Raw genomic sequence first — 23,008 nt, forward strand, 5'->3', positions numbered from 1 at the left:
AACATGGGAGCCTAAATCATTTGCGCAGCATGGAGCAAGTGTGCCGAAATGAGGCTGGTGATGATGCTGTCCTGCAGCAGCAGCAGGTGGTACTGTAAATGGAAGAGAAAACGACAAATAAACTCATTATGCTGGAGGAGAACATTGTCTTTATGCTCACTGGAACTGCTTGGAATTGTCTTTGGAAATGTTCCCCCGGCGCTGATAAAAAGGGGTAAATACTTCCTTGAATAAAGGGAGTTTAGTGGGGGGTTTTTTGCTCAGAGCAGAGCGCCGCTCCAGAAGGACAGGCTGGGGAAGGACGTCATGTTTTGGGGAATATGTTATTTTTATTTTTGCAAAAGGGCTTTTGGGGTGGCATTTGTTATGAATTGGCACTACTGAGCCGAATTGAATTGAAGCTCATTTATAAGTGGATTTGTGTTTGAAAACTACATGCTTCTCCTGCTAAGCTGTTGGAGCTTAGCATGGTTAATAGTTCTTGTGCTTACTGCAGTTTTTTTGTTGTTGTTGTAAATGTCACAGACATAGTTCCTTTGAAAATCCATAATCTGAATTTTTCTATTGTATTTTAACATCAAATTGCATATTTGTCTTCTGTGCGTTATTTGATTTATTGATAGGATATGAAAACACATCCAATAAATGTTCCATATTCAGTAAATTAGAAATTTAACAAAAAGTTAATTTATTTCAGTAACTCAATTCACTAAATGAAATAGATTATATTGATTAATTGCATGCAGACTGATGTTGTCAAACCTTTATTAGGTTTATTATAATTTAAAAGGAGGTTAAAAGTGTGAGACAGAAGCACTTTATTTCATTCAAATGCAGATCTTGACATGCCAAACTCAATATGTAAACACAATTCCACACGAAATCCAAGCACAGGCATTTTGAAAAAGATGTCGTGGCCTAATATTCAAAGTGAAGAGGCAGGAAACAGAAGAGGGGAAAACACGCAGTAAAGGTCTCAAGGTTAAAGCGAACCCTGCATCAAGGCCTAATCATCTGTTTATATGAAGTATACCAATCTCCGAATTCAAATTTTACATTTAAATGCAGTTGGCATCACGCCCTGTAAAAGCCTGTTTCCTTTTCCACATCTTTAAATAGTTGAACAATTCTGTTATGTTGACTTTTCACCAGCTTATGATCATTATTATAGTTTGTACATTTCATCTATATTCTTCTCACTTGCAGTCATAATATAATTGTTTTGTTTTTTTAATTATTGGCATTAAAAGGCCTCCACATTTCCCATAATGTTGTGTATTTTCTTGAAACGTTTCACATTCCAGTGGAGCGTAAATGTCACGGGGCGGTGCTACGTTCACTGCCCCCTCCCCCTGAAAAACCACGAGGCTCCAGTGTTGACAGGCCGACAGCCGCCTATGGGCGCTCAGCATCCACCTCGCTGACAGACAAAGACCGCTCTCTCTTCCTACCGGCTGAACTACCGCTTGAGAACTGCTCCTTTTCGACACTAATATCTTTTAAAAGCTTCTTTTTAAAATGTGTCGACCAAGTTAAAGCGTCCGTTCGGACCTTTCCGCCCCCCTTGTAGTACAGGACAAACCAACCAGACTCCGCCTTCGCTTAATTTGTCAACAAAAGGGTTTGACAAGCTCGGGAAGCCCTGCCCCCATGTTTCCATAAAAGGATGATTTGGGTATACACGGCCAACAATCAAACCCTGGCTAACCTTTTCTTTTCGCCGTCCACATCATATGTTGCGTTCACTTCCTCCGGCGCTGTGAAAGCGGAGCTATGATGGCGGAGCGCGTGCAGCAGCCCCCGGCCAAGCGGCTCTGCTGCCGGCCGGGCTACGGTGCAACATGTAGGCAAGGCCAGCGGACCGCCGGGGCTCTGTGCGGCGGCTCGCCTGCCACCCAGGGCGAGTCGACCCGAACCCAGAGCCCGGAGTCTCTCCTGGACATCGCGGCGAGGAGAGTCGCGGAGAAGTGGCCGTTCCAGCGGGTGGAGGAGCGCTTCGAGCGGATCCCGGAGCCCGTTCAGAGGCGGATAGTGTACTGGTCCTTCCCGAGGAGCGAACGGGAAATCTGCATGTACTCGTCGTTCAACACCGGCGGCGGGGAGGAGGTCGGAAGTGGCGGCGAGAGCGGCGACGAGACGCGGCTGCCGTTCCGACGCGGCGTCGTTCTGCTGGAGAGCGGCTGCGTGGACAACGTACTGCAAGTCGGTGAGTGGGGGAGACGAGACCGGGCGTAAGAGCGCTGGGAAATTAACACCGCGTACGAAATGAAACAACAGAAATGAGCCCGGCAGCGGCGATAAGGTGCAGATAAAGTGACAACAAAAGAGAGACAAAGGGGCTTTAAATCGGCTGAGCGCGTGAATGCGAGTGTATGACTGGGGCATTTAAATCATGTTTAGTTCAGGTCCGGTAGGAATTTAAAAGGCTTCAAAACCTTCATTGTATTTCCCAGAACTTGCTGTGAAACTATGTGAGAATGACAAAAAAAAAAAGATCTCTTGATTTACTGTAGGCGACACAGAACATGCTAAGCGAGTCATAGCGAAAGCGTCCCTGTCTGCTTCACGGTCTGTGTTAGTTTCGCACCGGTTCTCAGTCGGACCTGCGAAATCAGCTTTCGACCATCCTAACTATTGAGTAATAAGGGAAGTGCGCAGGGTGAGTCTCAACCGACGCGTTACATTTCACTGAGTTGTCCCGCGTGCTGTTCGGTGATCATTAAAAAAAAAAACAAATTGCATTGTTGCTCCGTCAGCACGGGAGGAGTTTGATCAGCAGACACATCACCAGAGGAGAAAGTCAAACATGCTCCGTTTGTGTGGTTAAATTAGTGCCTGGAATGTTTTGAACGTCCTGAGGTGGGTGTGTGGGTGGGGTGGGGGGATGAGATGAGAACAAGCCCCAGGGGGTTATCATATGTCTGCTTGTTCATACCTCACTGACAGCGTGTGGAACAGGAACAGACACCTGTGTGCTTGTGTTTGACAACTGCAGGCGTTCAGTGGCATGAATCAGAGGGTTCTTTGTGTGTCAGCTCCCCCACCATCCATCCATCCATCCATCCATCCTCCTCCTCCTCAGAGGAACCATGCAAGTTGTGTTTTTCTTTTCTTTTCTTTTTTTCCCTTCTTCTTCACCAAATGATTAATGGTGACGATACAAAACACGGCTCTGTCACGAAGCTGGGAGGATTTCACCAAAGTGCTCCAACCAAACAAAAGCAGTTGTTTCATTCTCCTTGTAAGCAGAAAACATTTGGGTGAAGGAACTGGTTTCTTGTGAAGTTTGGGCCCTTTATTGCTCTTTCAATCGGACCACGATTCACAAGCAATCCCACAGTCTCCAGTCGGTGAGTCTGAAATCGCCGGCATGCAGGGGCCGGAGCCGATATCTAGAGCCGACGGAGACGGTCGTGGCTTAACAGCCACTGTCCTGACTCTGTCATGACGCCGTCCTGACGCCGTCCTGACTCTGTCATGACGCCGTCCTGACTCTGTCATGACGCCGTCTGCCCTTGGGGGCTTTGATTGTGTCGCCATCTGTCACCTGTGGGTTTGCCAAACTCGGGAACATCTTCTCCCACCAGGCTGTAATCCCATTGCTCTCCATGCTTCATTTGAATGGTCATGCAGTCTGATTTCTAGGACTTCTCTAACTCGTCAGCCCAAAAACAAACCACAGTGTGATGTGGAAGTTTGATTCTAGTGGTTGGGTAACCTTGAGTAAAAATACAACACTTTTAATGTATCAACATGAAGGTTAAGACAACAAAACAATCATTTCTATAATGATCTGAGACATTGGTTATAACACTGATCTTACGTGCTACTCTGTTATTTTAATTTTTATACGTAGACTTACGGATAAATGTTGAAAAGGCAGCTTTATTGGTTAACAATTTTTAAGTAATGAATATTACCTTTTGGTATAGATAACACTACATCCAGTTCAATATTTAAACAATATTTTTGAGAAAATTGTGTTTTCACAAACACAATAAAAGTTTACAGGGATGCACCATATATCCATATCAGCTGATATTTATCAAATTTGAACATATCAGTATCGGTCCAATTAAACAGATCTGGGCTGATATGAACACCGCATATTTATTTTTTATCTGATTCTGGTTTTTCCCCAAAGGTTTCGAAATGTTAGTGAAATTTATATAACATCGGTTATCGGCTATAATGGCAATATGAATATCGGGTATCAATATTGGCACAAATTTTTGCATCGTCACATACATAAAAGTGTAATAAATTCCAAACTCTGTGATTAGTAACAAGTGGGCGTCTCTTTGGGCTAGCCAGCAAACTGTCATTGTGACATCATAATTTGAAGCTCTACTTCCTGTCTTGTTTCAAAGTAAGAGTTTCAAACAAGCTTAAAGCTCTTCACATTGGGACAATAACCTTAGCTTGGACTTAAACTCCTTCAGATAAAAGACTTCATTTGAACAAGAAATGCCTCAATGTATTAATGTTTTAGAGTTCCTTTCGGGTATCGGCTGATCAGTATCAGTTACCAAACCTCAGGTATCGGTATCAGAAGTGAAAAAAGTGGATCGGTTCGTCCCTACTTTTGTGTTAATCCTGAAACGGCTGTCACTGTGCATGTCCATGAATACTGGCTTGTCTTCAGGTGTTTGAACTGTTAAAATGGGGAGTTTGAAGAGTTTCTAGAGGGAATCTCAAATATTCACAGTTTTCAGCTATTCCTTAAACCCCCACAAATACCGGAAGCCCAGAGTATATTTGCAATCCCGGTAATGTCAGTATATTATCTCAGCAGGTTCAAGGACTCTCCCTGGCCTTGATTGCTACATTTACTTTAGATGTTAATGCCTGAGCCCACAGTGATTGGTCAGGACATCTGGGTAATGGAAAGGAAAATAGAGGAGCGATGAAAATCGATCTCATCAACACAAATATTCCGCAGCAACATCACCACAGCATATATTTCCAAACACCGCGCCGCCAGTATTCCCAGATAGAGGGGGGTAAATGTGTGCGAAGTGTCTGAAACTAAATCTGGCCTCCATCCGTCTTCCGAAGAGGAACAACAGTAGTCCACAAACACAGGGAGGGTTTCTTGGCTTTATTGGACTCCAGCCTGGAATTTGCTAGAATAACAGAGCTGGGGAGTGATAAATAAAAGATGTAATCTCCCCACGTGTGGGCCGCACCGGAGGAGGGAGGTTTTTCTCACAGTGGACCTTGAGGAAATGAACTGGCACGCACACACACACACACACACATGTGCTGCAGGCCCCACCAGCTCCACAAGTCCCACAACAAACGCGCCCTATGAAATCAGTGCTCAATCCCGTTTTATTCCCCGGCGATAGCCGCCATGACAGTCTGTAAACCCTGTTATCCAACTGAGAGCAGGAAGTGTGCTGGTTTCTAAATGAACTTTGGAGTAAAACTAGCTTGGCGGTTGCCTTCCCGCACAGTTCAATTCAAAAGAAATCCTCGCTTTGAGATCGAAAATATTCAAAACTTGCCCCATAAGTAATGTAATTATTCTATTATTCACTTGTAAAAGTTGAGCTAAGATAAGAAGTTGTTTTTTTTGTCCTTCACCTTCAAACTCAGCCGGTGAGACATCGCTAATTTCGTGTTTTTTATCTGACGCAGGTTGCATTCGGGGTCACAAGGAAGAAACACATCCTGTTTATTTTTTTTTTAGAGCATCACACGGTAAAATCTGCAACCAATCAAGCAGAAGGAATTCAGAACAACGACTTTCTGTGGCTTGACACTTTTATTCTAACCGTTCCAAACAGAGCGTCAGTGGTAAAAGTATTCACACCTCTTCATGGTTTTCACGTTTTTCATTTTCATTTGGATGCTGTGTGATGGGCCAACACAAAAACACAAAGCAGCATCACACTGTTGTACTGCGGCACGACAATTTAAAAGTCAAATCCATTTCGAGCTTTCATGAGACGAGTCGGTCTTATGAAAACGCTGTAGGTATGTTTATGTACGCTGGTCTAAATAAAAGATTCATCCCTGCCTCGGCTTAAGGAAACTTTATCCTTCTTTTTTGTTGTCCATTTTTGAATCATAGTAAAATAAAATCATTTGAATTTTAAGCTCTGTGGGAGAAACGTTATATTTTTGGGGGTTTTTTTAGCTGTAAGAAATACAGGCTTGACTAATACAGCAATAAGGATGGAATATTTAAAATATGTTGGAATATTTTGTTGTCCGGCAACTAATTCCCATAAATTCAAAATACATTTGTGAAAACATTACATTTTTTCTTTGCAAAAAATTAAATTTTTTTAACTCAATATTATCAAAGTTTAAGAGTTACTTTAAATTTTGATGGCTGTGGACATGAAAGACCTCCTGTAGCAGCCTGTGTAACAGTGCTTTTGAAGAAGCCTCTGACTTAAGACGCTTTTTTTTTTAATTTCTCAAACTCAGTGACGGTGTCTGGTACTCTCCTTATATGTTCATTTACATCCAGTGAAACACAACGGAGCACTTTCTACTCATTGTTCGTTTATGGTTTAAAAAAAAAAGAAGGAAATCTGAGAATTAGCAGAAGCAGTCATGTTTGTTTTGGTTGTCATTACACATCAGCTTAATGCGGTTGCCTTATTTGGAAGCAAATAAAACTAAAAGCCCGGAATAACCGTTCACAAATTAAAAATAGCGCCGCAAAAACACAAAATCTTACCAAAGTGTTTCAGGTTTAGTTTCTAGTGCAAATCTCTTAGAACACTGGAAGACAAAACTGTTTAGTTAGTTTAGTCTTACTTCAAGTGTGCTAAGATATTTGGACTAGAAATTAGACAAAAAAAAAACACTGAAATTAGGCCAAGTTTTCCATCCACAGCTTTCGCTGCCGTTCCTACATGACTATGTTGGTGTGTAGGCTCCGACTGAATTACAGGTTTGAGCTGAAATATAGGCTGCAGTGATTATAGAGGCCATGAACGTGGCTATTTTAGGAGGAGTGGGGGGAGAAAAAGGAATGATGTAAACATAATGTTTACCTGGGCAGGTCGGCGCACGGTTTCTGCATGTGGAGAGAAAACATATGGCGTCATGCGTTTGCCACCCTGAGGTCACGTTGAAGCCGTTTGCACTTCACAGAAGGTCAAGGGAGTTCTCCGGCTGCCGGTGCCTCCCACTGATCCCTGCCGATTTGCTTCCATATGCCGCAGAGGCGCGGGGTCGAAGGTTGCATCGACGTTTGTTTTCCTGGCAAACTGAAATGTCATCGGAGCGCACGGGATCTTTTAAAGGGACGGTGTCCTAGTAAATCGTCTTTTTAAGGCTTTGCATCATGTTCATCGACAACATACCTGAAGAGTTGCCTACATTCTTTCATGCATGCTTGGCAAATCCTCCTCCTCTGAACTGCAGTTGCAAGCTTCTGCCTCACACAGCAGCTCTTCCCCCCCTTCAGACTAGCCATCAGCACTTAGCAAACACCTGGTGGAACTGTGAAAAGTGAAAACTTTGTTAAAGTGTTAATAGAGGAGCCATGTTGCGACGACTTCCTGAAGAGTTTTTAAAGAGACAGAAACCCAATTTCAAGGAGTTAAAATACAAAGTAAAAACTCTTTCAAGTCATATTTGATATATACAGCGTTCCTGAAGGTAACATCGTGCCCTAAGATGATACCATGTGGTTGGAAAGTGCATAACGCCACCACTTTAACTTAGTAAGCTGTATCTTTTTTTCAATTCACATAATGCAGACATGTGGGATCTTTAAAAGTCATGAAGTTGACACAAATAAATGCACCTGATCTTAGCCACACCTATAGTATGGGAAATATTTCAAAAAAAAAAGTCTATAAAACAACATGAACTGTGATAAACATGGCTAAAAGAGGAACCTTGTTTATCTCACCATTGCACACAGTGTAGGAAATCGGATAGCGCCGCTTTCCAATATGCAGATATTTACTTAAATGTCATACGTTGTCACATGGCAAAGCAGATATAGAATTTTGCGACGTTGTCAAACAATAGATCACGATAGAAAAAGATATTTCCATATAGAGGTGGGAGTTGGTTTGGGCCAAATTCTGCTGAGTCCCTTCAAGCAATCGGATTTGGACCATCAGATGACACAGATGTGAAAATATCTCTCGACAATATAGTGATACTTTTACAACCTTCTACTTTTTCAAAACTTCTCTTGAAACACTTTATTTTCTGTTCATTTGTTATTCATGTGAATGTGGTAAGGTACAGTGCTGACTTGAGCAGTTTAAAACACACACACACACTCAGCCCTATGTGAACGCTTAAGGATTCTGAGTGCACTGATCACTGCTTCTCATCTACAAGTTTATAAAGAATCGATGAATCGGCGTGCGCCTACTGAATCATGCAGAGCTCCAAGTGTGTGCAGAGGGACGACCTCGCTCAGCCTGTCAGCTGGTTGGCCGGGATTAATGGAGTGTGTGTTTGTGTGTGTGTGTATAGGTGTGTGTGTGTGTGTGTGCAGGACTTGCCACGCCGATGCTCTATGAGATCAATTTTTATCATAGCAACATCAGGCGCGTGCTCTGAGAGCGGCTATTGGCAAAACCTGCCATTTTGAAAAATGGTTTTGCATTACTGCAAGCATACCTGCATAAAATTAAAAGAAAGAAAGAAAGAAAGCCTCCACCCTTTGCTGCCGGTCAGAAGTTCTGCCTAGTTGTTTTTGGGGTTTTTTGTGTCGACCTGCTCACTGCTTCCAGGTTGTTTTTCTGCCATGTTTTTCTTTGCAATTTAGATGAAAAAACCAGAATACAGAGCTCTCTGTAAACCCACAAATGGATGGTTCGAGGGTCTTTGTGATCTTTTTTTGTAAATATTTTTTTATTTTGACTTCATTCAGAATTGTAACACTATAAAGAAGCTTGCAGCGGCTCCGAAGCGGCCAGGCCTTTCGTACTTGTCTCTCTGTCCTGTTTATCTGCTGCTTCCCTTCATCATTAACCTTCAGCTGGCAGCGGAGCGGCGGACAGAGGAGGAGGAGGAGGGGAGGAACGCATTTTCCATCGCTTTCCCTCGATTAGCTCGATAAATCCTGGTTTGTTCTTGAAGTTCCTCTCATGGCCCCGAATGCCGCATGATAGCGGTTCTTGTTCCTCATTAAAAATCAAATCAGATATTTCCCATTTGGAGGGTGGAAAAAAATAACTATTCAGTTTCTCTTGATGTTTCTTTTTTTTCCTCTCTCTCTCTTGCCTGGCGATGATGTGTCTACGTTTTTAACCTAAAGTGATTAATAGACGTTATTAAATCATGTTAAGCTGTGGCTGAAATGAACATGCAGAAACTCAGTCAATTGAACTAAAAGAGAAGTTTGGGTTAGTGGAAATATTTGCAAAGTTTGGAGGGGAAAAAAAGCCCTCAAAAAGAAGGAAACAAATCCAGTCATCTGATTAGTTTCACTTGCGTTAAATTATCTGAGAAAGCGCTTAGCAGCTTGTTAGTCTCGTAAGATTTGTGATTGGTCCCCATATTTTTGAAATCTGCTTATCCTGTAAAGAACCAGTTTATGCCGAGGTTTCATTTCATTTGGGATTTTAACAAGCTGACAAGAGAAGACCACGCCTGGCGGTTCATAAGATAAAATACGTGCTTGTATTTTTGCAGTATTTTAGCGGAAAAAAATTAATAACTAATCGTCTAAAGATTTCATTGTCCTTTAAAACATCTGGAATGTTGGATACTTTCAAAGTTTATCCTGATGCCAAAAAGCCACAGCCAATGCTTTTTGTAGCTTTTGTTAATATGTTAAAGGTTTTCTAAATCTCCAAGTGGATTTAGCAGAATATCTGTTCAGTCTAGAATTAAGAGAGTCAGGTTTGACAGGCCTTTTAAATAGCCCAACTCTTAAAAAAAATAAAGACATTGCCAGCAGGAAGCTACGCAGCAGATGCTAAGTTTGGATTTGTGAGCAGCTAACGATTAGCCAGTCGCCATTTTCTCGAACCGCTTCCAGAGCTCACGACTTGGCAGTAACGGTTTTTTGCTTCAATTTTTACAGCCTTGACCGTTTCAAAACGTAATTAATTTGAAAGCAGCTGAAACGTCCATGCTGTTGCTGTAACTCGGGAGTTGTTAGCCACGTTATTGGTCGACTCCGTTGACTCAACGAGGCAACTCGAGAGCCACAGACACAATGTTTATACCACATCTCAGATTTTCAATCTTTTTTTTTCCTTTTTTTGTTGTTGTTTTTCACCAGACGAATCTCTTGCTCACACCAGATAAATGAGGTGGGAATTATTCTGGCATTTTAATACTGTGCAGTCAGGTTACACCCCTGACAGTTATGGTTTAATCACTTCTTACTGTTGTTTGGGTGTAAAAGTTGTTTTAGTATCAATGCTGAAGAAAGTCCCACACCATCGAGTAAGGTAGCTAATGCCAGCTTGTAATACTTCCATTGTCTCTGTAAAGAGATGAGCGGCTAAAAAGAATAGCGCTCTTCACAATGGACTCTGAATATCAGAGATTTTTTTTTATTCTTAAAGTCTCAAGTCAGAACAATTCAGGAAGGTAAGGCAAATCGTCATCATAGCTGTAATATGCAGTGTTTTATTTTGGCAATAGTTTGACAGTTTGTTGAGTTTCTATTTTAAACAATAGTAATTGCTTTTTTATTGGAAAATAATTGCCTTAAAGCTGCAGTATGCAACTTTTATTGAAAAAGGTTTTTTTTAGCAGATGTGTTGAAATGAACATCATGTTAAGACATTATAATGTAAAGACAGATATTATGTGAAAACAACATAATAGTCAAAAAACCAATCAGAGCCAGGAGAGGTGTCTTAGCGCTGTCAATCATTGCTGTGTACGCCCTGCTCACATTACTCCCCCTTTCTCTTACTCATGTTGCGCTGCAGCTGGTTCGCCAAGGCTATTTAGCATTTGATGGCAGACAAATGGTTTTTCAGTTGTACATGAGCATGATTGATAGTTTTTACATATTTGCAGACCACAATAGTAGTACTGGGAGGAAGTGGAGGAGCTTAATGTTTTTCGTTCTGTCTATCTCATACCGCTCTGTCACAACATGGTGACAGTTTGAACAAGTATTGAAGAAAACACATTTCTGTAAAAGTTACATGCCGTAGCGTTAAATCTTTTTGTAACGTTATTACTCAAGGTTATGAAATACCGTGAGGATTTCTTATCGGCCAATGTCTATCGGGAGCCTAATCTGAAAGCTAAAGTCAGCTGAAATTCTTTTTTTAGCTCAATTTCTGGAAGTGTCATTGCTAAAACAGCTTGTGTCACTTGGTTTCCACTTCGTCCGCTGCCTCACTGCCTGCCACAGTGCAGCGGTGTCTGCTGTTTGGCAGCGTCTGGGGAGTTTTCCTCAACTTCACAGCAACTTCCCAGCAAGTCAAAGCCTGTCTCCTTCCAGGCCTCGAGGGAACCCGGTCACCCCCCTACTCCAAACCCATCCCCCTTTACTAGAGGACCCTCTGGACCTGCATCGCTCTGCAAACAGAGCAGTTTTGTTAATAACAGATGAGGTGCTTTTGAGTGTTTCAACCAAAGGTACCTTTTTTTTCCCTCTCTCTGCTCTTGATGTTTTTGTTCCCTCTGAAGGAGGCTGAGGAGCCCTTGGCGACTGATGCAGACTGAAGGAGAAGGCGGGGCTTTTGTCTTTGAAGAGCAGGCGACTCGTCTCTTCCAACCCCAGTGCTTATCAAAAGCTGCTTATGAGTAATGCTTACCTTATAATGGGAACTTAAAGGCGCCATCCATCAGAGGCAGTTACCTCAGCTCTCTGCAGAGCTTGCTAATAAAGAGCGATGCGCTCGTCTTTTCTGTGCCACTGCACCTGGATCCCTCCAATCCTGTTTTTCTTTCCCCTTTCTATCATGATTTCTGTTTATTTAACATTTGAATATTATCTGGAACAGTACAGTATCATACAGCACTGTGCCATTATCTCAGAACAGAACCTCAGAAAATTGTTGAATGTATTTTATTTGTTGTTGTTTTTTTATGTCACCGACAAAGTGGTGCATAATTGTGAAACGGATCAGAAACACCGTGGTTCACATTCTGTATTTTTATTCAACCAATACTTTGTTGAACTGATCTGGTTGGCCAGATGAAAGAAAGGCAATACTTCACAAGCTATTATTGGCAGTACCATTTACAAATCAGCCAATCCAGGAGCGTTATTTCTCTTGCCGATATCCTGGTAAAAACTGATCCCTGGTTCTACGGTTCACTCTGTACTTAAGGTCTGGACCTTTTTTTAGCAGATGTGTTGAAATGAACATCATGTCAAGACATTATAATGTAAAGACAGATATTATGTGAAAGCAACATAATAGTCAAAAAACCAATCAGAGCCAGGAGAGGTGTCTTAGCCTCCAGGAAACTATTGCTTCCTGGAGGCATGGACTTTGTTGAAGTTTCAAATGATTGGATGGAATTTTAGCCAATCGCTGACATTTGGACGTGACGTACGTGATGCTCACAAGGCCTATCAGAAATTGTGTTTGATGTAAACGTCGTCGAGACACTAAATAAAGTGTCTTAAATAAAGTTTATTAAATGTTCCTCTTGCACAACTTTAATTGCTCAATATTTGAACGCCTGGCCAACAAGGTCTGAACGTCTTTGTTCACTTCCTCCGCTGCCACTGCTGAAGATGCAGGCAGACTACAATTCTAAAATACATCAGTGTCAGTGTTCTCAACTTCTCTTTCTATCATAATTTTTGTTTATTTAACATTTGAATCGAAAATTCAGCCGGAGAAATTGAGCTCAATGGAAGAAATCCCAGATAGCGCTCTGAAGGGAAACGAGAATGAAGTGGAATTACATATGGAAGCAACGGCTAGGCGAAATGAGAGACTGTGGATGTTAGCTTCTGCACTAGAGACTCCAGACTCTAGATACTCCTTCCTGTTTTTGTTGTCTGTTATTTTCAGGGATTTTTGTTGTTGTTGTTGTTGTTTTTTTGTAAGATTATTCTTGCCACTTTTAGGGTTTTGCATGTTGGCCAAAAAAATATCCACTTTCTTCTGACCATGGCACACGAGGAACTGACGTGTTTACCTCGGTAGACGTGTTGCTTCCATGTGTTTACGCTGGACATGGCCTGCAGCAAACATCATTTATCATAATCTTCTTTTTCTCACTTTGTTTTTGACAGGATTTCTTTTATTTAGGGTTGTCAAGACCAAAGCAAGACAGATATGAACGCCACATTTTATAGAGTCTAACTCATAAACAATTGTGTATCCTTCACTACTTCAAAGGCATACTGTATGAAAGTTTGCGGTTGCGTTGTGAGAAAAAAGGCGTAAAGCGCTGTTGATGCCTACGTTGGGTCCGTTGAATTATTTTTAAAATCAAACCAGACATTTACAATATATTCGGCTTTTAGGATTCACGAGGTTCTCTTGTTCGTCTATAGCAAGTCGGAATCGACTCACGGAGGAAAATAAAGCTTTCAGGGTTCAGACCTGAACTTTTTGATAGTTTTAACAGAAACTGATGTCACTTCCTGGCAACAGCAGCCCTGGATTACACCAACTACAGCTTCTACGTTGCTCCCACAAATATCTCTAATATGTTCCCCTATTTTATTTAAAAAAAACATTTTTTAAAGTGAGTTCAGATGATATATTTGACCTAAAAGTGTGAAGAAGATAAATGAGCATATCGACGCGCTTCCTTCCTGCCGGGGAACCTGCTCTTCCAGCAGATAACGCTCCTGGCCATCTGTTGTCGGTGTTTATCTCCCCGCGGAGAGAGAAGTTGCTGCATTGTGTCACCAAGTTGCCCCACACGGGTTCTTCGTGACACGACGTTTAAACCTGCCTGCTCTCGTCACGGAGCTCTGTAACCACCGGGCATTTCCTGTCTGCTTTCACTTTATTATTCTGCCTCTTTTGCATGCCCCACCTAGTGCACTTCTGTTCATATCTGCCATTAAAAAGAAAAAGAAGCAAATGATCTCGTTCCTCTGGTCCAACCGTAGCTACAGGCCTTTTTTCTTTCTTTCCTGGCTTTTGTGTGCGTCTGACTCAGACGCTCTCGAGGGCCTTGGAGCTTCAACTGTGCCGCATGTCAAAATGAAGACGAGTAGGACGAGATTGTGAAGCTGATTCTGAATGTGTTGCTGTTGACTCAACACCTACGGGCAAACTGCTGCTGGCACAGGTCGAAACGTTCATCTGAACTCGAGTACGAAATCATCAGAGTTCAGAGGAACAAAGGAAAACATTCTGAGCTTAAAGTTTTATCACAATATTTTGTGGCGCTACTGTGACGGCAATTTTTGCAACCAAGCTATCCGGACGAGAAATGACGACCTGTTGTCTCATTTACATGTATAAAATTATTAGGCCGTTGTATTTTATTTTTACGTTTCAAACTTTTGAGATAAAGGGTGGGGTTTATACTTTTGTGAAAACCTGAATGTCATCAGCGTCACAGTAATCTGACATATCGACTGATCCCACAACATAATGGAAATGAGTGAAGCACAAATGACCCCAAACTACATGGCAAAACTACAAGGCACATTCTATGTCCCTGTCATGAACTAATCTTTGAACTTGTTCTGGTAAATGATGATTTAAAAACAAAGACCGTTTTGGGTTTACTCATTTTTAGCTTTAGTCAACTTGCTAAAATAACTGCATGACATTTTTATTTATTTATTGCATTATGGATCTTTTGGAAAGAAAGTGGTGGTGATTTACTTTTCCCAGAATCACTTTTGGCCAAAAAATTACTTCGTCTGTTTTTCCAGGAAGGCGACAATAAGTTTCAATGCGCAGCAAAAAAAAAAAAAAATTCAGTTTCAAATAATGTTTAACGCCGCTGGTTTTTCTTGGTACTGACGGCTCAGCTTTCTATTTGACACAGCACAGCTTCTCTGAGTTCTCCTTCTGCGGTAAAGCCAACCGGCTCAGCTGGTGATAAACCTGAAACCCTAATTATGCTCTGTGAATTAGGCTGACCGATTGATCGCTTTCGTTAGCTCTGCGCACCACTTCAGGGATGACACAAGCTCTCACAAGCCCTGTAAGCTCATCCGGCATGCATGAGCGGGGTATGCCTGGCATGCGCCTACAAGTTGAGTCATTGTTTTTATCTGTTAGACATGAGTCATCTCTGTACATATGATGGAAGGAGATTTAAAAACCACATCAACTGAGCTTTAAAAGGCAGTTGAACTTGGGAGTGGCGGTGGGAGGAGCCATTAAAGGGATTTAAAGCGCCCCCATTTCAGAATGAAACAGGAAGTGTCAAATTATTTAGGTGGCATAATTCGGACTGTACCTGGTGGGTTTAAAAATGCATTTGATGAAATGGGTCATTACAAACCCAGTTACTATCAATGTAAATTTCAGCATGTCAGTGTTCTGCAGACGCCTGCGAATGAGCTATCTTTTGATTTAGAGCTAAAATTAATGCAAGTAGTAGTGTAACTATGTACTCGTCTCTTGAGATAAGATTATATCTAATTTTGGGTTCAGGAGGATGAGAACTGATGGGATTTTAACAATACTTGTTGAGAAAACCAAAAAATTCAGATGACCTTGTTTTCCCAATCTGGCCATTGTCTTCAGACGCTATTTCGATTCTAATCTCACTTCACTGCTCTGTCTGGGATTTCTGCCATTGACTTGGATTCCTCCGGTAGAATTTCATCCATGGCAGTCAGCGAACAAAAAGAGAAGTTGTGAACGATCAATTTTCTGCTCTGTTTTAGAATTGTATTCTGCCTGAATTAGCAATGGCAGCTGCAGAAGTGAACTGAGCGTTTCAGTCCTTGTTGGCCACTCTTCCAAATATTGAATTACCTTTAACAGTCGACTCGTTCGGCTCCCCACTTCTGTCTTTGCAAAGGAGGATGCTTGTTTGCAGCACACACAATTTCTGGTAAGCTTCATAGTGCCGAACTGGCAGCCAAGCGGTCGGGACAAACGTTCGCCGCTCCAAACGTTTTACATAGCTGAATGAAAGATTTATCAATCATGCTTGAAATTGTCAAGGTAACACTCTGGGTATGTTTTTGATGTGGAAATAGTGTTATAACATGAGGTAAAGATTTTTAAAAAGTTGATTTTACATAATACTACTCCTTTAAGTAGTTGGACCAGGCAAAGAATACAAAAAAAAAGTGCAACTCATGGTCCAGAACATACAGTAAACTATTCATAAACCGTACTTTAAAGAATCTAATCTGTGTTGACTCTTCCAAATCAGGTTTGACTAGACCAAACGTAAAAAGTAGAAACCGTAAATCCATCCCCCTTCAGACAAAGATCAAACAGAGGCCCTCTGTGTTGGGGTAGGACAGACAGAAAACGGCGAATCAGTGCGGCGAGTCATGTGGCTGCTGAACAGGAAGATGGGCCCCAGGTGGTAAAGGAGATGCTTAGCAGGTAGTCAGACAGGGAGCAGAGGGACGATATGAGACGAGAGAAACGCCAATCATTAGACTGTTGAGGGAGTCGCGTTTATCTTCCAGTTGAGTCAGAAACGTGAAGCAAGCTGTTTGTTCTGTTTAGCCCAAACAGAAGTGAGGCTCAAGGTATGATGTACCACCATGATAAGGTGAGAGACCAGCTTCCTGTTTTGGCACTAAGGAACCCTCACCCACCACCCCCCTTACCTACGTTGCGTACCCACAAACACAAACACACACACCCTGCTGTGTGTGACACCAAAGCAAAACATTCTTCCCTCTCGTACAGGCATGCCATATGACCGGCAGTTAAACAGACGAGAACAAGCCGAGCACGTTTTCAGGCTAGGCGTTGCGCACACGCATGCCCATCCAAGTCATTTCCATGTAGTTTCATTTAAGCAACCAAGAATTATTTGTAAAGGCACAAGTAGAGCGTGACGTTGAAAAAAACAAACAAAAAAACCACACCTTGATGCAGCTTGAGGTTTATCGCTTTACGTATTTGGAAGAAGAAACTCAACAAGACAACACATGCATGAAGTGTTTTCCAGAATAACGTCCAACAAGAAAACTGGCATGTTGAGACACCAGACGAAAACTCCTAAGTTGCAGTCGGAGGTTTACATACAACATTTTCAGGGATTGAATGATTTAGAACATTTGGAGGTTTCAATGATTTTGTTTGAGCTCTTCATTTTCCAGAGTGGAGTGATGTCAGAGTACACACACACACACACACACACACATATATATATATATATATATATATATATATATATATATATATATATATATATATATATATATATATAAATTATTGCAATACACAATAATATTGTTGTTTTGATACAAAGATAATGACATGATAATTTGAGTTTGCCAGCTCAAATACTAATGAACTTCAGTTTTAAGAAGAACATTTAAAACTGAAACTAAAAGACCCCAAATAAATCACAACTAAATAAAAAGGAAATAAAAACCACAAACACAATTGAAACTGTAAATGAAGTTTATCATGAAGTCTGTAGAAACAAAGTAGATCTTTAAAAATATTAATCATCAAAATGGAAATCACTGAGCTAATTTTAGCTCAGTGATTTCCATTTTGTCATCAGTGTCACGGGTTTAACCGATTTATTGCTTTGTGCGAACGGCTTTGCTATTGGCAGAATAAATAAAACTGAGTCAATATCAACTACTGGTATTTATTTGGGAGGCTGGTCATGTGATGGTGATGCAGCAAAGCATTGTGGGGAGTTTACCTGAAGCAGTGAAGTCAATGAAGTCATGATTTTCAGGGTCAAAGTTATCGCTCATAAGAGCAGTATTAATATCGGATATCAATACCGGCCCAAATTCTCATATCGTTTTATTCCTACTTCCTATTTGTCTTGGTGGAGTTTAGACCGGCTTCTCGCTAACCTTTTGTTTTTGTAGCCAAACTTGGCTTCACAAAACTTTTACTGCTACACTGCATGATTGAGACAATATCCATCGCTTGTGTCATGGAAATCTGTATTTAGAGTTAAGTACACTCGGATCAGAGTGTGTGAGTGAATGCTAAAAGCTTTTATTTGATTTTGTGTCTTCATGGGACTCCAGGGCTCATTAGCAAGCAGGGCTGCAGCTCTGTGAGCAACTCTGCTGAGACGGACCGCATCTCCAGAGTAGGAACAAATGCATTTGGAGAGGAGAAGCTCCGGTCTGGCTTGCTGATAGCCCTCAGAGGCTAAACAAATGACTGCCGCTGAGCACACTGGGAACAGGCAGCACTCAAACAAATGCTTTTTAAATAGGAAAAGACAGCGAGGCGAAAATCCTCCTCTGGCCCTTTACAAGCTGCTTCTCAAACCTCCAACGGCTGCTATTTTTCACCGGCGCGCAAGAGCACTGACGTTCAGACCCCCGGTGGGCTTCAGGCTAGCTTGCATCCGATCCTCTATGGAGGAGCTTATCTTTAAGTTAAAGTTGAATGTAAAATCATCTTTTTTTTTTAAGCTTTATATCATATTGTGCTGTTATTCTCTCATCAAAAACATACTTGGAGTGTTCCTTTGTTTCTTTCATTTGAGGAGTCCTTTTAACTCCTGTGGCAACCATTCAGCTGTGCAAAACACCTGGACCTAGCCCCGCCTCTGAGGATGTGGTTCCTTCAGACTAGCCAGCAGTAATTAGCAAACAACTGGTGGAACTGTGCTCATTCTCAGTACGAAGCCGGTAAAAACGTTAGTAAAGGGTCAATAAAGAAAGTCATCATGTTGTGATGACTTCCTGAACATGGAGTGTCAGAAAGAGCAGGAGCTTCTTAAAGATACAGAAGCCAAATTTCAAGGTGTTAAATTAGAAAGAACAAAATATATATATATATATATATATATATATATATATATATATATATATATATATATATATATATATATATATATATATATAGCATTTTTATAACAACTGAAGTTAACATATATTTTCTTGATTGTGCTATATTATGCTATAAAATGGAACTAGGTGCCAGGAAAGCACATAATGCTGGCCCTTTAAAAAATGAGTCAAGATCAGAAGAGGATTTCATCAGTAAAGTGTCCAATACACCAGTACACACTTGGCCATGTTGTAAATAAAACATTTAAATACCATCAGAGGACATATAATCCTTCCAGTGGATTCACTCGGCCCCTCTGGAGGAGAAGTAAAGCCACTGAAGTGGATTCGGTTATTCTAGTCCTCATGTTAAATTACATGGAAGCGGTATCAAATCCTGCCTCTCTGAGGGCTTTCATAGTTGTTTGTCATTCTGATCCATTCATGGTCATTCTTGGCTCTTTTCTCTTCAGAAATGCTGCCAGAAATATTTCCTCATCGCCACACAAGCCTCGTCAGACTTGACTTGCAGCTAATCTCTGTCAGGGTTTTTCGGTTTGCTGCTGCAAAGTAACATTAGTCGCCTTTTTGAATGTTTCCAGTCTGTTGTTTGGCCGGTGTTATTTATGAAGTGTTTTACAGAAAATGAAAAGGCGACATTGAAGATTAGAATATTACATCAGCCCAATAAAACCCCTTTAAAAACAGAAAGGTAGACTTAATGGAAAGTATTCTTAAAGCCTGCTTAAGGTTATTTATCACAAGCCTCTGCCTAACAAGCCTCATCAGAATGCATATTGTATTTTTTTTATATGACTGTGTGATGAGGGTGATTTCCTGTTTATTTTTTGTTTTGTTTTTTGGATGGAGCTCAAGAATTTCTGTCTGTTTGGTTTTAGAGGGATCCTGCTACAGTGTAATACTGGAGCTCAGTTAAGTTTTTCTGTTGCAAAAACAGAGGAATGCTGCTGCACTGGACTGAAGGAAACAGAGGAGAAAGAGATAACTGTCCCCCAAAATCATTTGAGTCGGTGAAAGGCTACATCAACATTTCAAGCGCTGCCAGGCAGACTTTGAGCTAAGCGTTGATTAGCATGTCCGCTCTCTGAGGACAGAGCTGTAGGTGACTGCTTAAGAAGGACACAGATTGACCCAGGTCACTCAAATCCTCAGTGACCTCCTTCGAACTTGCGACAAGATGCATCCATCAGCTCTTTCATAACCCCCGGACTAACCCCATCACCTCATTTAACGGGGCTCCCGAGTACAGCTGGCTGTTTGTTTGGTAATCCCTGAACTCAATCTACACACCTCCGAATTTGTCACTCCGTGAATTTCCACCAGAGACATTTAGGTATGTTTTATAGAAGGAAGCACAAAGAACCGCCTTTCATTTGCTGGTTTACAGTCCATCGCTAATTTGCTGTTTGCTAACGCTAGCAGAAGTTAGCGAAATCGGTTAGCTTGAGTTTCTTTCTTTTTCTTTTTTTTTTTCTGGAAAAAAACCAAAGGCATACTTGGCAACATTTTTACCATTGCTGAGTTAAAAGCCCACAATTCCTGTTTTTTTCTATTGTTGCATGTAATAACTGGCAGCTTTATCAGACATTATAAATTAAAAGACACAAAAAGGCAAAAATCTCACCCCTCCTTCCATTTAAATTTGTTTCTCTGAGCTGTCAAAGAAAGTGCAGAGTGACTGAAGCTTTCTCAATCTGTATAAAACTTGGAGTAATGCAGAGCTACCCCTCCCCCATCCGTTGCTGCTGGTCAGCTGGCTGACGTCTGCGCAGTTCAATTACTGCATGGACCCTTATGAGACAGACGAATTTGGTTGTTTGGAAATATTTCTGGTCACAAATAACTCGGGCAGTCGTGGTGTGAAAACTAATGGAGGCCCCCATCACTCTTAGTGTTGCTATGATGTTTTTAATCACCATAACAACAGCTGTGCCACTTCTCGAGCTACAAAGCAGCCTAGCGCAGGCCAACAACCCAAGAAGAGAACCCAACCAAAAACCAGCTTATTATAAATAGCAGGACTGGTGATAAACTCGGATTAAGGAAAGGAATCTACTGATTTTATTCAAGATTTTTGAAAAAAAAAAAAAAATATATATATATATATATATATATATATGTATATATATATATATATATATATATATATATGTATATATATATATATATATATATATATATATATATATATATTTGCTTTTCAGTTTTAACCAAAGGCAATTAGGCCATTTTTATTTTGTCACCGTCCCGAAATTGTTTTAGCAACAAAATGACTTGGGTTGTTATTTTAGTAAAGTGACAATATTTGCTTTTTAGATTTCCGCATAAATACCAAAATACTATTTATTCACGAATATCAACACATGTAAATCCCTTCTAGCTTTTACCTTTTTCCTGCTGAATTTTTCCAATATTATAAGAAAACATGCATAATCAACTGTACTTCTTTCAAAGACACAGCCAATATTGTCACAGTTAACTGTATTTCCAGCTACCGGCTGTGGAACAATTTCATCAATGCTCAGAAATAGACCAGAGCCCGCCCCATCAGCCGTTATCTCATATTCATTCACTTTTGTCTCTGTCTAAATTCACCTGAAACCAGGCTCCTCGGTCAGGTTGTGATTAGTCAGGCATCACTATTGATTGGTTGTTTACTGCTCCTTCTGCCAGCCCCAGAGACACCTCAGTGTCTCCGCGGGCGAGAGATTAGCTTCCCCATTGTCACCAAAACAATAACACACAACGCACACACTTAAACACTCAAAGTGCTGCTTGGCGGAGAAACCGTCTCTTCTGCCAGCCCGTCCAGCTTCTGAGACCTCTGGCATAACTGTAATTGAGACGTTAAACAAGCGGTGTTACTCCGTTTCTGTTGCATGGTGTGTTTAAATAAGAAACGGGGAAAATAGTAGTTTAAAACCTCACTGTAATTTGAACATACTTTTTTTTTTCATTATTCTCCCCCCAAAAACAATTTTTCTATTTGTCATTTCTGAAGTTTCTTGTAAACATCCCCGAATAAAAGTCCCAAAATACTATCGGTAGCTGCGCCAAGTCTTTTGCGGTGCCTATGGAAACACATGGGCACCGACTCGCTGCTTTGTGCAGCGAGTCGCACGAAGCGAGCTGCGCCTTCTCTTTGTCTTTTTTTTTTCCCCAGTTCCCTCTCAGGCAAAATTAGATATTCTTTCCCCCTATTGGGGAAAATGGAGATGGTGGGAGTGGGGTGAAGAACAAGAAGGGAGGGGTAAAATGGGGAAACTAGTTGCTTGCATGAGTGTGGGGTTATCTAAGCTGTTTCAATACACAACGTTTTCTGAAGCCAAAACGGAACATTTTGGCCTGAGAGTCCGTTTGTAAAGCCCTCTCCAGAGAGCTCAAAGTAATGCAACCATCCAGCCTCCAACAAGAAAACAAAGAGATGGCTTCAGAAGCGTAATGAGGATCCCTTCTCAAGAAACATATCTAGAAAGTCCTAAAACTTGCAGTCCGCTGAATCTATTATGGAGGATTTATCCGTCCTCCATGCAAAATTCTTGATATAAGAAGATGAAAAAGAGTCAGGGAGTTGAATTCATGAATTTCATACCAAAATACAGCTGGTCCATTTCTCATGCTACCTTTAGGAGTTAGCAGGACAAAAATGGTGACAAGCAACACTTGGTGACTTCCTTTGTTAGCCTCTGTCTAAGGTACGCCCTAAAGAGGGCGTTCTCTAGTGTGTCATATCCTTTAACCCAAGCTTTCATTTGCATTTCTAAATATGTCATTTCCTTTAGCTTTAGCGTAGCAACTAGCTAAAAGAGACTGAAGGAAAACACAGAATTGTTCATTCTCAACACTATCTAGACAGAAGAACTCTAGTTCTTTGGTCTAGATAGTCTGGTTTGTTTGGGAAGGAGTGAAAACGCAATCAAACTCTGATGCAGAGCAAAAAGGCAAAATCTAGTATGCCCTCAATAATAGGTCCCAGTTCAATGAAAGTCTAGTGATGTTCAAACGCATAATATCTGAATATCAAGCAGACCGGAGGTCACGCAGGAAAGCAGACCATAGTGCAGGGCCTTCTGGGTAAACGCAACCAAAACAAACGCAGAAGTCTTGTGCTAAGCATGACAAATGACTTCTGGTCTTTTGCTACAGACTAAACAAAAATCCTGCAACTGCTCAAATCTGATACTGCTTCAT

The 23,008-nt window shown here is 41.2% G+C and overlaps 1 protein-coding gene across 1 annotated transcript in view; it reads left to right on the top strand.

Annotated features, from left to right (window-relative positions):
* The first annotated feature begins 1,526 nt into the window (after positions 1-1,526).
* The window catches only part of zswim6 (zinc finger, SWIM-type containing 6), a 47,734-nt gene continuing 26,252 nt past the window's right edge, over positions 1,527-23,008 (top strand). The window contains exon 1 of the mRNA XM_055052507.1: positions 1,527-2,206. Within this exon, the coding sequence (XP_054908482.1) occupies positions 1,774-2,206 (433 nt within the window). The 5' untranslated portion in view covers positions 1,527-1,773. The remainder of the gene's footprint in view (positions 2,207-23,008) is intronic.

This window comes from Poeciliopsis prolifica, unplaced genomic scaffold (genome assembly GCF_027474105.1).
Source record: "Poeciliopsis prolifica strain line A6 unplaced genomic scaffold, Auburn_PproV2 SCAFFOLD035, whole genome shotgun sequence".
Classification (NCBI taxonomy): domain Eukaryota; kingdom Metazoa; phylum Chordata; class Actinopteri; order Cyprinodontiformes; family Poeciliidae; genus Poeciliopsis; species Poeciliopsis prolifica.